This window comes from Salvelinus fontinalis, chromosome 4 (assembly GCF_029448725.1).
Source record: "Salvelinus fontinalis isolate EN_2023a chromosome 4, ASM2944872v1, whole genome shotgun sequence".
Taxonomy (NCBI): Eukaryota; Metazoa; Chordata; class Actinopteri; order Salmoniformes; family Salmonidae; genus Salvelinus; species Salvelinus fontinalis.
The window spans coordinates 75,215,428-75,233,091 of NC_074668.1; the positions used below are offsets into that span (position 1 = coordinate 75,215,428).

Sequence of the window (17,664 nt, forward strand, 5' to 3'; positions counted from 1 at the left end):
ACGTTAAAATATACCGGTCTGGAATAGTGTTGTATACAGCTTTTTTTATAAAATGTATACTTTTTAAACTATAAAGCTTTTTGTCCTCCCCCCCAAAAATCATCCACTTTAATGGGATTTCTTCAACATTCTAAAGTTCTCTAAAGACTTTTTTGCATCTTGATCTAATATAAAATGATGGTGGCACCTAAGCTCTCTCCCTTCAGCCTTCTCTACCCATTCCTCGTCTTTCGTTTAATCTCTCCTTTCTTTCCCTCCTGCTCTCTTTCTCCCTCTCCCTCTCTGTCTCCCCCTCTTCCTTTGCCATCCTCTCCCCTGCTCCCTCCCTCCCGCTCTCTCTTGCTGGTGTCGTGAGCTGTGTTAATTTATACCCTCCCACCCTCCTCTCAGGAGAGACCAAAGAGTGCCTTGGAGCGTCTGTACTCTGGGGATGTGCTGCAGCAGCAGAGCAGGGGGAGGATGAGTGCTGAGGAGCAGCTGCAGAGGATGAAGAGGCACCAGAAGGCTCTGGTCCGCCAGCGCAAGAGGACCCTGAGTCAAGGAGAACGCCAGGCCTCTTCATCACGAGCCTCCTCCTCATCATCATCACAGCAACGCCCCCTTTCCGCAGACCTGGGCTCAGTACGTTAGAGCTACGCCTCACACGCCTAAAGCATGACCATTAGAGCTACAGCTACAATGCATGCAGAAGTAACAATGTATATTAGTAACAATACATTTCAATTCCATAGGATTTTCATTGTGCCGTTGATGTGAGTTTGAGTGTGTGAATTGGACTGAACTAGCTGGTGCAGCAGGTAAGTGGGTGTGAGAATTGACTGCTGTGATTGTGTGAGAGGTGAGAGATGCTGTGGTGTGACATGCAGGTGGAACTACTGGTGTTCTCACCTAGGAAGTGAAGGACTATGAATATGCAATAACAGAAAGGACAGAATAGCTGGGGCCCCTGATTTCAAATGTCCTTGACTCCATCGCAAGAAGATGATTGAAAGGATTGAGAGATATTCACATAATGCATTTTAGACTACAGTCCGTCTCTAGTGAAGTAGACTCTGCTATGATACTGATCATGGTAATGATTAACCTCACTTCCTCAAGTGAGGTTAATGGGAGATATGGAAGCGGCATTCTTATATGTCGGCCATCTTTAACTGTGTCAAAGTGCTTTTTGTTGGTTAGCTTGTGAGAATCTTTATGTGAATTATTAGTACTAAACACTGATGCATTAATGCAGCTTCAGTAAATTAGCTTTGTGGGGGTTGATTGTAGTTGATTGATTGTACTACACTGAATCATATCCCTACTGCTGCATTAACGACCCATAGCCATTACCTCTCTCCTCCCTACACCCACCCCTGGCTAAACAAGTGTTCTCTCAGCATTTCTCTAATGTTACCTCAATGCTGGAGATACACACAGCAGCTAATAACTCTCTCCGTCTTTCCCACCCTGACTAAACTGCAGTTTGACCTATTCTCAGGCTCCATGACAGTGTTTCAGTCTGTGTTCCTATCACTCCACTAGTGCAGCCCACTGCTAAGATACTAGCCACATACCCTTCTTCTAGAACGGTCTGTCATTCTCTAACCAGGTCTCATTGTGCTGCTCAGACAAAACATACATAATCCTGCAGATTAAAAAAACTAGACTTTTTACGTTATTTATTTTCATTGCCATTTTAAAGAGTGAATAAGTATGGATTTTGACTGCTGGATTAAACATTTTCTAACATCATCTATTGACTCATCAGCGTATACATTTAATTGGCCTTGTAGTTTGATACGATGCAACATCCGTCTAATACTGTGCTTTTTAGTCGTTTAGTCTTTGTATATGAGTAAAAGCTTCTAAGGAGTGACTTTAGCAATGTGAATGCAGTTCTGATGGTGGTGACTTGTAGATCTTACCACCACTTATCTCTCCTTGTTAACTGACTCTACATACAGCAATGCCTAATGTAAAGTACATGTATCCGTGTGCCACTACCTTTATCCATTGTGCCAATCATTTACAGTCGTATCAGAACTCAAGTCAGCATATTATTTCTCTGTTTATCTGCAAATGGAGGATCATCTACTAAGCTCCGTCCCTCTTCTCCACATATTTAATGTAGAGGTTTGCAAATAAGAAATAAACACAAATATTCCTAATAAATGCATGCTTGCCATGTGTTTTTTCTTCATTGCATGTGTATTAAATATGTATTTGTGGTATTTACTGCAGTGGGCATTTTTGTTGTTGTCTAGTAAGCACAGTGATGCCTGGGACCAATATGTACATGTAAATGAATGTAGCTAGATGGATCCCTCTCTTCTCCTCATCTTCTCCCTAATCACTGACTGCACAAGTAGAGTGATGCATGCTGTGGTCTGAGAGCTTGGGACTTCACATACTGCACGTGCATGTGCACCACACCCCCATCAACATTCCTGTACACGCTGGTGCTTTTGCCTGTGGAGAATACTGTTGCATTTGTTATGTTGTATGCCATTGTATGTATGTTTGAATGGAAAACACACACAGAAATATCACCTTTTTTTATTTGAAAAAGGGAAAATGCACATTATACAGTATGCTACAGAGAAGAACACATCAACGTCTGTAGAGTCTCACACTGGATGTTGCCATGAAATTGTAGCAAAAAATCCTGAGACAACAGTTGGAAAGGGGACTAATAATGTGGTTGTTTTGGTGTATCACTGTTGTGTCTGTGAAGCAGCAGTATGGTTGTTTTGGTGTATCACTGTTGTGTCTGTGAATCAGCAGTATGGTTGTGTTGGTGTATCACTGTTGTGTCTGTGAAGCAGCAGTATGGTTGTGTTGGTGTATCACTGTTGTGTCTGTGAATCAGCAGTATGGTTGTGTTGGTGTATCACTGTTGTGTCTGTGAATCAGCAGTATGGTTGTTTTGGTGTATCACTGTTGTGTCTGTGAATCAGCAGTATGGTTGTGTTGGTGTATCACTGTTGTGTCTGTGAATCAGCAGTATGGTTGTGTTGGTGTATCACTGTTGTGTCTGTGAAGCAGCAGTATGGTTGTGTTGGTGTATCACTGTTGTGTCTGTGAATCAGCAGTATGGTTGTGTTGGTGTATCACTGTTGTGTCTGTGAATCAGCAGTATGGTTGTTTTGGTGTATCACTGTTGTGTCTGTGAATCAGCAGTATGGTTGTGTTGGTGTATCACTGTTGTGTCTGTGAAGCAGCAGTATGGTTGTGTTGGTGTATCACTGTTGTCACGCCCTGGCCTTAGTATTCTTTGTTTTCTTTATTATTTTAGTTAGGTCAGGGTGTGACATGGGGAATGTTTGTGTTTTGTTGGTTTTGGGTGTTTTTATGGTAAGGGGTTGTTGGGTATGGTATATGGGTTTGTGTGGAGTACATGTGTCTAGTGTTGTCTATGTATGTTTAGTTGTCTAGGAGAGTCTATGGTTGCCTGAATGAGTTCCCAATTAGAGACAGCTGATTTCGGTTGTCTCTGATTGGGAGCCTTATTTAGGGTAGCCATAGGCTCTCATTGGTTGTGAGTAGTTGTCTATGTGATACGTTTGTAGCCAGTGTGTGCACATCGTTGTTTAGCTTCACGATCGTTTTCTTGTTTTGTTTAGTGTTTAAGTGTTTTTGTTTCGTTTGCCTTCTTCATTAATAAAAAGGAGATGGCTTATTTTCCTAAAGCTGCGTTTTGGTCCGTCAATCCTCCACACGATCGTGACAGAACTACTCACCATTACAGGACCAAGCGGCATGGAAAGCGGCAACAGGACCCACCTACACAGGATTCGTGGACATGGGAGGAGATACTGGATGGTAAGGGGCCGTGGGCACAACCGGGAGAATATCGCCTTCCTCGTGAAGAGCTGGAGGCAACTAAAGCCGAGAGGAGGCGATATGAGGAGGCAGCACGGAGACAAGGCTGGAAACCCGTGAGTACAACCCAAAAATTTCTTGGGGGGGGCCTTAAAGGGAGTGTGGCGAAGTCAGGTAGGAAACCTGCGCCTACTCCCTGTACTTACCGTGGAGAGCGAGAGTACGGGCAGACACCGTGTTATGCAGTAGAGCGCACGGTGTCTCCTGTACGCGTGCATAGCCCGGTTCGGTACATTTCAGCTCCACGTATCGGCCGGGCTAGACTGAGCGTTGAGCCGTATGTCATGAAGCCGGCCCAACGCATCTGGTCACCAGTGCGTCTCCTCGGGCCGGCGTACATGGCACCAGCCTTACGCGTGGTGTCCCCGGTTCGCCTACATAGGCCGGTGCGGGTTATTCCACCTCCCCGCACTGGTCAGGCGACGGGGAGCATACAACCAGGTAAGGTTGGGCAGGCTCGGCGTTCAAGGGAGCCAGTACGCCTGCACGGTCCGGTATTTCCGGCGCCACCTCCCCGCCCCAACCCAGTACCACCAGTGCCTCCTCCACGCACTAGCTATATGGTGCGTGTCTCCAGCCCTTTACCACCAGTGCCTAAACCACGCACCAAGCCTCCTGTGTGTCCCCAGAGTCCTGTGCGTCCTGTTGCTGCTCCCCGCACTAGCCCTGAGATGCGTGTCCCCAGCCCGGTGCTACCAGTCCCGGCACCACGCACCAGGCCTACAGTGCGCCTCAGCCGGCAGGAGTCTGCCGTCTGCACAGCGATGACTGAACTGCCCGTCTCCCCAGCGCCATCTGAGCCATCCGTCTCCCCAGCGCCATCTGAGCCATCCGTCTCCCCAGCGCCATCTGAGCCATCCGTCTCCCCAGCGCCATATGAGCCATCCGTCTGCAATGAGCCTGCAAAGCCGCCCGTCTGCCATGAGCCTGCAAAGCCGCCCGTCTGCCATGAGCCCACTGAGCCGTCCGCCAGACAGGAGCCGCTAGAGCCGCCAGCCAGACAGGAGCCGCTAGAGCCGTCCGTCAGACAGGAGCCGCTAGAGCCGTCCGTCAGACAGGATCTGCCAGAGCCGTCCGTCAGACAGGATCTGCCAGAGCCGCCAACCAGACAGGAGCAGCCAGATCCGTCAGCCAGCCATGAGCAGCCAGATCCGTCAGCCAGCCATGAGCAGCCAGATCCGTCAGCCAGCCATGAGCAGCCAGATCCGTCAGCTAGCCATGAGCAGCCAGATCCGTCAGCTAGCCATGAGCAGCCAGATCCGTCAGCTAGCCATGAGCAGCCAGATCCGTCAGCTAGCCATGAGCAGCCAGATCCGTCAGCTAGCCATGAGCAGCCAGATCCGTCAGCTAGCCATGAGCAGCCAGATCCGTCAGCTAGCCATGAGCAGCCAGATCCGTCAGCTAGCCATGAGCAGCCAGATCCGTCAGCTAGCCATGAGCAGCCAGATCCGTCAGCTAGCCATGAGCAGCCAGATCCGTCAGCCAGCCATGAGCAGCCAGATCCGTCAGCCAGCCATGAGCAGCCAGACCCGTCAGCCAGCCATGAGCAGCCAGACCCGTCAGCCAGCCATGAGCAGCCAGACCCGTCAGCCAGCCATGAGCAGCCAGACCCGTCAGCCAGCCATGAGCAGCCAGATCTGTCAGCCAGCCATGAGCAGCCAGATCCGTCAGCCAGCCATGAGCAGCCAGATCCGTCAGCCAGCCATGAGCAGCCAGATCCGTCAGCCAGCCATGAGCAGCCAGATCCGTCAGCTAGCCATGAGCAGCCAGATCCGTCAGCCAGCCATGGGCCGTCCCTCAGTCCGGAGCTGCAGTCCCTCAGTCCGGAGCTGCAGTCCCTCAGTCCGGAGCTGCAGTCCCTCAGTCCGGAGCTGCAGTCCCTCAGTCCGGAGCTGCAGTCCCTCAGTCCGGAGCTGCAGTCCCTCAGTCCGGAGCTGCCATTCCTCAGTCCGGAGCTGCCATTCCTCAGTCCGGAGCTGCCATTCCTCAGTCCGGAGCTGCCATTCCTCAGTCCGGAGCTGCCATTCCTCAGTCCGGAGCTGCCATTCCTCAGTCCGGAGCTGCCATTCCTCAGTCCGGAGCTGCCATTCCTCAGTCCGGAGCTGCCATTCCTCAGTCCGGAGCTGCCCCTTACCCTGGTACTGCCCCTTACCCTGGTACTGCCCCTTACCCTGGTACTGGCCCTTTGTTCGGAGCTGCCCCTGACCCTGGTACTGCCCCTTACCCTGGTACTGCCCCTTAGTCCGGAACTGCCCCTTAATGCAGTGTGGTTAATGTGGAGGGGGGTCTTTTGGAGGAAGCTAAGGAGGCGGTTAGGGACTGTGGTGACGTGGGGACCACGACCAGAGCCGGAGCCGCCACCGTGGATGGAAGCCCACCCAGACCCTCCCCTAGACTGTGTAATGGTGCGCCCGGAGTTCGCACCTTAAGGGGGGGGTTATGTCACGCCCTGGCCTTAGTATTCTTTGTTTTCTTTATTATTTTAGTTAGGTCAGGGTGTGACATGGGGAATGTTTGTGTTTTGTTGGTTTTGGGTGTTTTTATGGTAAGGGGTTGTTGGGTATGGTATATGGGTTTGTGTGGAGTACATGTGTCTAGTGTTGTCTATGTATGTTTAGTTGTCTAGGAGAGTCTATGGTTGCCTGAATGAGTTCCCAATTAGAGACAGCTGATTTCGGTTGTCTCTGATTGGGAGCCTTATTTAGGGTAGCCATAGGCTCTCATTGGTTGTGAGTAGTTGTCTATGTGATACGTTTGTAGCCAGTGTGTGCACATCGTTGTTTAGCTTCACGATCGTTTTCTTGTTTTGTTTAGTGTTTAAGTGTTTTTGTTTCGTTTGCCTTCTTCATTAATAAAAAGGAGATGGCTTATTTTCCTAAAGCTGCGTTTTGGTCCGTCAATCCTCCACACGATCGTGACAACTGTTGTGTCTGTGAATCAGCAGTATGGTTGTGTTGGTGTATCACTGTTGTGTCTGTGAATCAGCAGTATGGTTGTTTTGGTGTATCACTGTTGTGTCTGTGAATCAGCAGTATGGTTGTGTTGGTGTATCACTGTTGTGTCTGTGAAGCAGCAGTATGGTTGTGTTGGTGTATCACTGTTGTGTCTGTGAATCAGCAGTATGGTTGTGTTGGTGTATCACTGTTGTGTCTGTGAAGCAGCAGTATGGTTGTTTTGGTGTATCACTGTTGTGTCTGTGAAGCAGCAGTATGGTTGTTTTGGTGTATCACTGTTGTGTCTGTGAAGCAGCAGTATGGTTGTGTTGGTGTATCACTGTTGTGTCTGTGAAGCAGCAGTATGGTTGTGTTGGTGTGTAACTGTTGTGTCTGTGAAGCAGCAGTATGGTTGTTTTGGTGTATCACTGTTGTGTCTGTGAATCAGCAGTATGGTTGTGTTGGTGTGTAACTGTTGTGTCTGTGAAGCAGCAGTATGGTTGTGTTGGTGTATCACTGTTGTGTCTGTGAAGCAGCAGTATGGTTGTTTTGGTGTATCACTGTTGTGTCTGTGAATCAGCAGTATGGTTGTGTTGGTGTGTAACTGTTGTGTCTGTGAATCAGCAGTATGGTTGTGTTGGTGTGTAACTGTTGTGTCTGTGAATCAGCAGTATGGTTGTGTTGGTGTGTAACTGTTGTGTCTGTGAATCAGCAGTATGGTTGTGTTGGTGTGTAACTGTTGTGTCTGTGAAGCAGCAGTATGGTTGTGTTGGTGTATCACTGTTGTGTCTGTGAAGCAGCAGTATGGTTGTGTTGGTGTATCACTGTTGTGTCTGTGAAGCAGCAGTATGGTTGTGTTGGTGTATCACTGTTGTGTCTGTGAATCAGCAGTATGGTTGTGTTGGTGTGTAACTGTTGTGTCTGTGAAGCAGCAGTATGGTTGTTTTGGTGTATCACTGTTGTGTCTGTGAAGCAGCAGTATGGTTGTTTTGGTGTATCACTGTTGTGTCTGTGAATCAGCAGTATGGTTGTGTTGGTGTGTAACTGTTGTGTCTGTGAAGCAGCAGTATGGTTGTATTGGTGTGTAACTGTTGTGTCTGTGAATCAGCAGTATGGTTGTGTTGGTGTGTAACTGTTGTGTCTGTGAATCAGCAGTATGGTTGTGTTGGTGTGTAACTGTTGTGTCTGTGAAGCAGCAGTATGGTTGTATTGATGTGTAACTGTTGTGTCTGTGAAGCAGCAGTATGGTTGTATTGGTGTGTAACTGTTGTGTCTGTGAAGTAGCAGTATGGTTGTTTTGGTGTGTAACTGTTGTGTCTGTGAAGCCACAGTATATTTGTGTTGGTGTATAACTGTTGTGTCTGTGAAGCAGCAGTATGGTTGTGTTGGTGTATCACTGTTGTGTCTGTGAAGCAGCAGTATGGTTGTGTTGGTGTGTAACTGTGTCTGTGAAGCCACAGTATATTTGTGTTGGTGTATAACTGTTGTCTGTGAAGCCACAGTATATTTGTGTTGGTGTATAACTGTTGTGTCTGTGAAGCAGCAGTATGGTTGTGTTGGTGTGTAACTGTTGTGTCTGTGAAGCAGCAGTATGGTTGTGTTGGTGTGTAACTGTTGTGTCTGTGAAGCAGCAGTATGGTTGTGTTGGTGTGTAACTGTTGTATCTGTGAAGCAGCAGTATGGTTGTGTTGGTGTGTAACTGTTGTGTCTGTGAAGCAGCAGTATGGTTGTGTTGGTGTGTAACTGTTGTATCTGTGAAGCAGCAGTATGGTTGTGTTGGTGTGTAACTGTTGTGTCTGTGAAGCAGTAGTGTTTGTGTGTAACTGTCTGTCTAACCCTCCTCCAGTGGAGGCGAGAGCAGGAGTTTGACCTGCAGTTGCTGGAGCGGGCGGTGCAAGGGGAGGAGGCGCGGGGCGTGGTCCAGGGCGAGGAGTGTCCAGCAGAGCACAGTGATAGACCTCGGTCCCAGTCAGACGAGTGGCTGACCCTCCGCTCTACAGCCACGTCCACACTTACCCAGGAGGCGGACCTGGAAACGCTGGACTATGACCTGGACCTCAGCCGAGAGGTACAGCCTGACCCTCACCACCTCCACCATCAAACCTCACCAAGTCAGAGCTGTTCACTTTAACATTTCATTAAGGACTTAGTACTTTCACCATGTTGTTTAAACAATTGAATAGACTTTGTTTTCAGCTTCAATGATTATATTCCCTAATCCCTACAATAATGGTACTAGAGTTGAATAGCTGTTAGTAGGAAACCTCTACTGTGTGTGTTTCTCTGTGTGTAGCTGGTCAAACCTCAGAAGGTGTTAATCCCTGAGCGCTACATAGACACAGAGCCTGAGGAACCTCTCAGCCCTCAGGAGGTGGAGGCTCGCCATCGCAACATGGAGCGCATCAAGAACATTCTGGCCAAGTCCAGGTATGTTACAGCACCACCACTACTCACTGGGCCAATATGGAAGATCAGTTTGACAGGCCATTCAATTCATTGTGTAATGTTGTTTGTGTGTGTGTGTGTGTGTGTGTGTGAATAGTGTTCAGATCCTGGCGGGGCCCTCTGTGGCGGTGGATAAGCCAGAGGTGCTGGGTCTGGACTCAGCCCTACTGAAGCAGGAGAGGATCATCACCATGTCTTACGCCCTGGCCTCAGAGGCCTCCCTCAAGAGCAAACAGGTCGCAGGTGATACCAACACACATAACTGGACACACGCTCTGCAGTAATACCAACACACACAACTGGACACACGCTCTGCAGTAATACCAACACACACAACTGGACACACGCTCTGCAGTAATACCAACACACACAACTGGACACACGCTCTGCAGTAATACCAACACACACAACTGGACACACGCTCTGCAGTAATACCAACACACACAACTGGACACACGCTCTGCAGTAATACCAACACACACAACTGGACACACGCTCTGCAGTAATACCAACACACACAACTGGACACACGCTCTACAGTAATACCAACACACACAACTGGACACACTCTCTACAGTAATACCAACACACACAACTGGACACACTCTCTACAGTAATACCAACACACACAACTGGACACACTCTCTACAATAATACCAACACACACAACTGGACACACTCTCTACAGTAATACCAACACACACAACTGGACACACTCTCTACAGTAATACCAACACACACAACTGGACACACTCTCTACAGTAATACCAACACACACAACTGGACACACTCTCTACAGTAATACCAACACACACAACTGGACACACTCTCTGCAGTAATACCAACACACACAACTGGACACACTCTCTGCAGTAATACCAACACACACAACTGGACACACTCTCTACAGTAATACCAACACACACAACTGGACACACTCTCTACAGTAATACCAACACACACAACTGGACACACTCTCTACAGTAATACCAACACACACAACTGGACACACTCTCTACAATAATACCAACACACACAACTGGACACACTCTCTACAGTAATACCAACACACACAACTGGACACACTCTCTACTGTAATACCAACACACACAACTGGACACACTCTCTGCAGTAATACCAACACACACAACTGGACACACTCTCTGCAGTAATACCAACACACACAACTGGACACACTCTCTACAGTAATACCAACACACACAACTGGACACACACTCTGCAGTAATACCAACACACACAACTGGACACACTCTCTACAGTAATACCAACACACACAACTGGACACACTCTCTACAGTAATACCAACACACACAACTGGACACACTCTCTACAATAATACCAACACACACAACTGGACACACTCTCTACAGTAATACCAACACACACAACTGGACACACTCTCTACAGTAATACCAACACACACAACTGGACACACTCTCTACAGTAATACCAACACACACAACTGGACACACTCTCTACAGTAATACCAACACACACAACTGGACACACTCTCTACAGTAATACCAACACACAACTGGACACACACTCTACAGTAATACCAACACACAACTGGACACACTCTCTGCAGTAATACCAACACACACAACTGGACACACTCTCTACAGTAATACCAACACACACAACTGGACACACTCTCTACAGTAATACCAACACACACAACTGGACACACTCTCTACAGTAATACCAACACACACAACTGGACACACTCTCTACAGTAATACCAACACACACAACTGGACACACTCTCTACAGTAATACCAACACACACAACTGGACACACTCTCTGCAGTAATACCAACACACACAACTGGACACACTCTCTGCAGTAATACCAACACACACAACTGGACACACTCTCTGCAGTAATACCAACACACACAACTGGACACACTCTCTGCAGTAATACCAACACACACAACTGGACACACTCTCTACAGTAATACCAACACACACAACTGGACACACACTCTGCAGTAATACCAACACACACTCTTAATAGCTGTACACACCTCCTGACCTACCTACCTGTCCTGTTCACACAACTGCACCAGGTCTGCAGAAATCATAACACTAATGTATCTCAGAGGCTGGGAGAAACTGTGATGCTCAGTGACTTCTTTGAATTTGTATACATAAAATGTTTCCAACATTTCCAAACGTCAAATGATATTTTGTAGAAGGTGTTGATAGACATACATGAATGTTCTGAATAACTGGTCATCTTCTCACTACAAACTCCCACAATACCTTTTAGTCTCCACTCTTCAAACCTGAACTTGGTGGTAGAACTTCTGCCAATCATGTGTCATTTCCAATAACTATACTTATGATTGAGTACCTAGTTCTCCCCTTTTTGGTTCATGGATAGATTCTAGGAGACTGATGACACTCTTGTGTGGATGTTCGTCATGGCAAGGCCAAACACTTTCAGAAATTATTATCTTTCAAGTATGTGTCTGACAATATCAGTCAAATCTAACTTGCATGGCATTGACATCCTCTGGATAGCTGAAGATGGGATAAAGAGATGGAAGCTCGCTTTCAAGAGTGCTCTGCGGATGATGGAAGAGGGGAGGGAAAAGGTGCAAAGCAGGGCTATCAGGCCGTTCATCTCCTAATAACTCAATATTATTTCTTATAAGTGTGGGCCTTATGAGTAAAGACAGAGATAATTGCGATCCGTGTCTAATCTTTCAGACAGGGAGGATTCTCTTGATGAGGCTATTTTGTGAGGCTGATCAATGACCCAGTAAGACTGTGCTCAGGCTCTCAACTGCATCCTCCCGTAGCTGGCTCTTTGAACACGGTTCTGAACCCTCATAAAAGACACCCAGATCACTTTTCATCTTTACCTTGCAGCAGGCAGGTTCACTCTTCCAGTAGCATCATCAGTAGCAGCCCTTTAGATGAGTTGCGTCTCTCTCTCTCCTCCTCTCTCGTTCTCTTTCTTTCTCTCACTCTTCTCTCTCTCTCTCTTCTCTCTCTCTGTCACACAGACTTACACTCAAGCGTCAGGATGTGATGGAGCTTAATATGCACAGAAGAGCAGAGTCAACAATTCTAACAATCTTTCCAGCATAGAGACATGTCAGAATACATCACACGAGGCATCTTGTCAGACCAAATCAATGTTTTTTTCAACTCTTTGATATAAAAGGAAGGTGTGTGGGTGCACTTTTCAAATCCCTGAATTGAAAGAAACTTCTTTCAATGGGATGATGTATAATTCAGAAATAAACATTGGCATTTTATTGATATGCAGCTACATGATAATTGATTGAAGTGACATCTAATATTTTGAGACCACATGTTGGATGTCTCAGTCTTGTCCCTGTGTTGTAGTATTTGAGACCAGTCTCGAGACCACATGTTGGGTGTCTCAGTCGTGTCCCTGTGTTGTAGTATTTGAGACCAGTCTCGAGACCACATGTTGGATGTCTCAGTCTTGTCCCTGTGTTGTAGTGTTTGAGACCAGTCTCGAGACCACATGTTGGGTGTCTCAGTCTTGTCCCTGTGTTGTAGTATTTGAGACCAGTCTCGAGACCACATGCTGGGTGTCTCAGTCTTGTCCCTGTGTTGTAGTATTTGAGACCAGTCTCGAGACCACATGCTGGGTGTCTCAGTCTTGTCCCGGTGTCCAAAATGTTTTAATTCGGTCTTGACTTTGTCTCGGACAATGAGGACTTGTAATTTCTGGCCGACACCAATCAGCTTTCATTCAGTCAGCCCATAAAACCACTTTGCCAGGCCAAATATATACACTCCTTTCATTACACATTAAAATCTTATCGCCAATTGAAACCTGGGCTTCCTACTTTACTCTTAACATTACATTACTGTCTTTTACCCTAAACTTTGTCACCCTCGTCAGAATGTCCTTGATTTGCTGGTAGGAAGGAGTGGGGGACATTGTTTGAAAGTTGCGCTCTCACTATTAGTAAGGGGAGACTTGGGGAAGATGTAATACTGTATATTTTGTCTTTGTATCTATTATAGACCTGTTTGGGTAAGTGATCCTTAGTGGAGTGTCTCTCTGTTTTCCTCAGCAGCATATTGTCACCATTTTGAATGTCTACACCATCCATATGTTCTTCTGAAATATCAACACAGAAATACTGGACAATTATGGTTGCGATTTGACACAATTACAACCATGGTCTACAACTCTGGTCGCCACCCCCCCGGCATTTTTCTGGTCGCTCCCTTCCCGGCATTTTTCTGGTCGCCCCCCTCCCAGTCATGGTCTTGACTCGGACTCAATTTTCTCCGGTATTGGTTTTGAATTGGTCTCGCTTTAAGTGGTCTTGAAAACAACACTGCCTTTGGATTTGCCAGTGCTGCTCCTAATGTGACTAATGTCCTGTTCTCCTCTTCCTCTCTGTCTTCCTCTTCTTCTTCTCCCTGTATCTACTTCTCAGTAGTACCACTGCACCCTAACATCCCCACCGTGCCCCCTCCTCCACCTCCTCCTCCACTTCCTCCTCCTCTTCCTCCTGTCTCTCAGGCACCTCCCCCTCCTCCTCCTCTAAGCAACGGATTTCACTTCTCGTTTGTCTAATCAGAGAAAACAAAGTAAGGACTAACAGCATGCTAATGGTATGAGGCTTCACTAATTCTCTCCAACATTGTGCTGCTTCACACCTCTCTGTCTGCATGATCACTGCACTGTTGTAATTCTGAAGGTAGTAGATCACCCCTCTCATTACCGTCAGCATACCTACACATCTGCAGGCAGCCAGCTAATCTCAATGTGCTAATTGTCTGTAAATTGTTTTTTAACTTTATCTAAAATGTGTGTTGGGCAGGGTAAGGGGGCAACACAAATGCCACTAGCTATGTGAGCATTGTGTGTAATTAACAAAGAAGTGAGACACCTTTTGCTTCAGCACCTTGACAGTGGAACAAGTGTTCACAGCTGCATTCCACAACACCAATTATCCCACCATCTGTAGACTGCTAACAGTATTCACCAAAACATGTAGAACAGGGAGAAAAATAAAAGTGACACTATTTTTAATGTGCAAACACATTGGGACTGATCATGATACTGTGTTTGTGTCCAGTTAACTTTGGCCCGTGGCACTCTCAGGCTCTCTACTGTACTGGCTCAATCATGGCTATCCTTGACTACTAACCCTATCTCCTTCCTTATCCATGGCACTCTGCAATATGTGTGGGACAGTGCGCATGTCTTTGTGTATATTTGGTGTCTTCCACCTTGTTGGTGTCTATCAACAACCCTGTCCTGTTTCCTTCCTCATCCATGTGTGCTGCTCAGCTGAAAGGGTCGGGGTCAGAGGTTATGATGTGTGAACATTTGGAAATGCCCAAATGACACCTTATTCCCTATATAGTGCACTACTTTTGACCAGGACCCATAGGGCCTATGTAGTGAATAGGATGCTCTTTGAGATGCAGACAATATGTTTGGAGATGGTTCAGTATGCACAGCCAAGCCTACAATCTGCACTTACAGACAATATGTTTGGAGATGGTTCAGTATGCACAGCCAAGCCTACAATCTGCACTTACAGACAATATGTTTGGAGATGGTTCAGTATGCACAGCCAAGCCTACAATCTGCACTTACAGACAATATGTTTGGAGATGGTTCAGTATGCACAGCCAAGCCTACAATCTGCACTTACAGACAATATGTTTGGAGATGGTTCAGTATGCACAGCCAAGCCTACAATCTGCACTTACATACATATATATCTGGAAAGGAAATTGTTATAGAGTAAACGACAGCTATGTTTGTTTCCAAAGAATACCTAAAGATAAACCTCCTGTATGTGTTCTAAAAGAAACAAACTGTGTTCACTGAATCAGTCTCACACACAGTATGATGTTGTTGTCTGACTTTGTTGTTTTCACCGCTTGGTTTAACAGGACACTGTAGCATTTCATTCAGTTGTTTTCACCGCTTGGTTTAACAGGACACTGTAGCATTTCATTCAGTTGCTTCAAGTTTGTTGTGATGTGAGTTGAGTTTGAGGGAAAAAATGACACAAAATTCTTCCACAATGTGACATGCTGTACAGAAAGACAGAGAGCAGAGAATGTTTACCAGTTCACCATGTAGTAAGGTACAATTATCCATTAATTCCATATGCGGTGTATGGTGGCTTGGGTTTTTGGGGTTTTGTCTTTCTTGCTTTCAAAAAAGGTAGTTCTCATGGTTTCCTATGAGACTAATATTCCCTTTTAAAGATCTGGTGTGTTGTATGATGCACTTTATGTTGTGGTGAGATCTGCTGCATCATCTACATTGTGGCTGGGATGCGTTTAGGTTAATAACCTTTACCCATGTATAGTACTGTACTTTGGTATTCAGTAAGACCATGGTATTTGATTAAAATATATATATTTTTACTTCACTAGCCTAAAATCCTGCTAATACTGTTTGATTGAATCCCAGCTAAGAATGTATTCTTCATTTCCTCCCATTCTTCCATTCTGCTTGGTGCTCTTGAATTTCTCATAGTTTTCCTAAACTAACTTTATGTTTTTTGTTGATTTTCCCTCAGCCAAAGCGCTTTCTGGACACTGAGGTGCTGTTCCATGATGACAATACAACCTGGATTCTTGAAGAAAGAAAGACTTTGTCTGGTTGTGACAGTTACACTGTAATACAGTAGATGAGTGTTAGTGAACATTTAACCTCCCCTCAGTAGCACGCAGCAGGACTTACTCGCTGATGCATTTTTAGTAGCTAAAATTAAGTAACTATTTTCTTAAGAAAATGTATGTCTGCCGTGAAAGCTGCTGTGCATATTAACTTTGGAAGTGTCTAACAGATGTTAATCCCATAATAGAAAATGTTTTATACACGTTATTGCACTTTTAGCATTATACTGTAGAACTGAAAGTGATATTTTCAAGGTGAGAGAATGTTTTGTCTTGCAGTGTGATCTGAATTTGGAGGGAACTTGTATTTTTTCAAAAAAGTTAATGAGAGTATTCACCAACTGGAAGGTCGATATGAACATGATAAGGTACTGAACATGTGTCATGTTGATTGTATTTTTATCAAAACTCAGATGATATTCTTACACCAAATCACTTGAAATGTAATTTGTGTTTGTATTTAGCACTGCCAGTCTCTTATTGGCTTGCCAAATTGATTTTATTTTTGCTTACAACATTGGGAGGAAAATAACATTGAATATAATATTTTCTGGACGGCTTGGGCAGGTTGCACAATGATAATTATTAAAAATGTAAATATTAAAGATATTAACATGACATTTGCCTCATCAAATGTTTTGTCTTCAGACAACAGACTCATGCAGTAGTCGTAATAACAGTTTTAAAATGATAACGGTATACTGAAGTATTCAGAGAATGTGAACCCCCAAAACTCTTAGGTCTTATAGCCTATTGTACAGTATGGAATTGAAATCATATGTTATCGCGTCAGTTTAATAATTGTACTACTCTGTGGATGACAGTTGAATAATATGGTTGACTGTGTCGGAATCTTCAAAACCCTTTATCTTGTGCCAGTTCTGATAACCTTCTCTTCATGCTGACCAAAAAGTACAAAATGTAGCCTCATCACAGCTCCAAGGATTCTCTTTGAACATCCCTATTGATTGCTTTGACCTGTTACATTTCATTCTATTATCTGAGAAGGGAATCCAACTTTACAGGCTCAAACCAAATGAGGCCAACTTTCAATACAAAAAACATGAAATGTTTCTTTAGTTCAAAGCTTCTCCTTCTTAAAGGGCATTTTCTATTCCGTGTCTCTACATTTTCAACTGGGAAGGTGGGTAGTAATAGCATTGGTGTATCTGATGCATAGAATTTATATCTTTAAATCAAAGATATTTTACTTTGTAAAATTAACCTCTTGAGACGAACATGGCATTGAACTTATGAATCAAAGCTGATGGAATTATGAATCTAAGCTTTTTGCAACTTACTATTTCACATGTTCTGTAAATGGAAGGTCAGCTATATAAAAGTCATGACTAGAATCAATTGCAATTGTTCTGTCAGTCCTATACATAATTCTACAGTTCTAACATATTCGTATAGCATATTCTGCTATCTTGCTTATAGGCTATGCTCCTTTGGCTGGTGGTCCAGTAAACTGCTCTTACCTCCCTTGTGAGGTCTTTATCTTTAATTTGAGAGTAATTACATGCACTTGTCTGCATTGTAGTACTCTTTGAAAACACCTGTGAGAGGGGATGCACCTCCCAGAGCTCCATAGTGGGAGCTGCCACATCTCCTCTCTCTCCATGCCATCTCGAGGAGTGAGAGTGTGGGCCCCAGAGTGCCTGCTAGTCCTGGTGGGTATAAGACCCATCACATCTGCTATTCTGCTTATTTTGCAATAAATGGGCTGTTTTTTTCCTCCTGCAGAAAT

At 45.3% G+C, this 17,664-nt stretch overlaps 1 protein-coding gene across 14 annotated transcripts in view; it reads left to right on the top strand.

Moving 5' to 3' along the window:
* Window positions 1–17,269, top strand: part of LOC129854399 (pleckstrin homology domain-containing family A member 7-like) — a 154,109-nt gene extending 136,840 nt beyond the window's left edge. For 13 of the 14 annotated variants that reach the window (XM_055921386.1, XM_055921394.1, XM_055921389.1 and 10 more), the window contains 6 exons: window positions 391–621; window positions 8,644–8,865; window positions 9,091–9,224; window positions 9,340–9,485; window positions 13,703–13,856; window positions 15,815–17,269. In XM_055921386.1, coding sequence (XP_055777361.1) covers window positions 391–621; window positions 8,644–8,865; window positions 9,091–9,224; window positions 9,340–9,485; window positions 13,703–13,842 — 873 coding nt within the window. In that variant the 3' untranslated portion in view covers window positions 13,843–13,856; window positions 15,815–17,269. The remainder of the gene's footprint in view (window positions 1–390; window positions 622–8,643; window positions 8,866–9,090; window positions 9,225–9,339; window positions 9,486–13,702; window positions 13,857–15,814) is intronic. The other variant, XM_055921391.1, reaches the window with a different exon arrangement.
* Window positions 17,270–17,664: the final 395 nt, after the last annotated feature.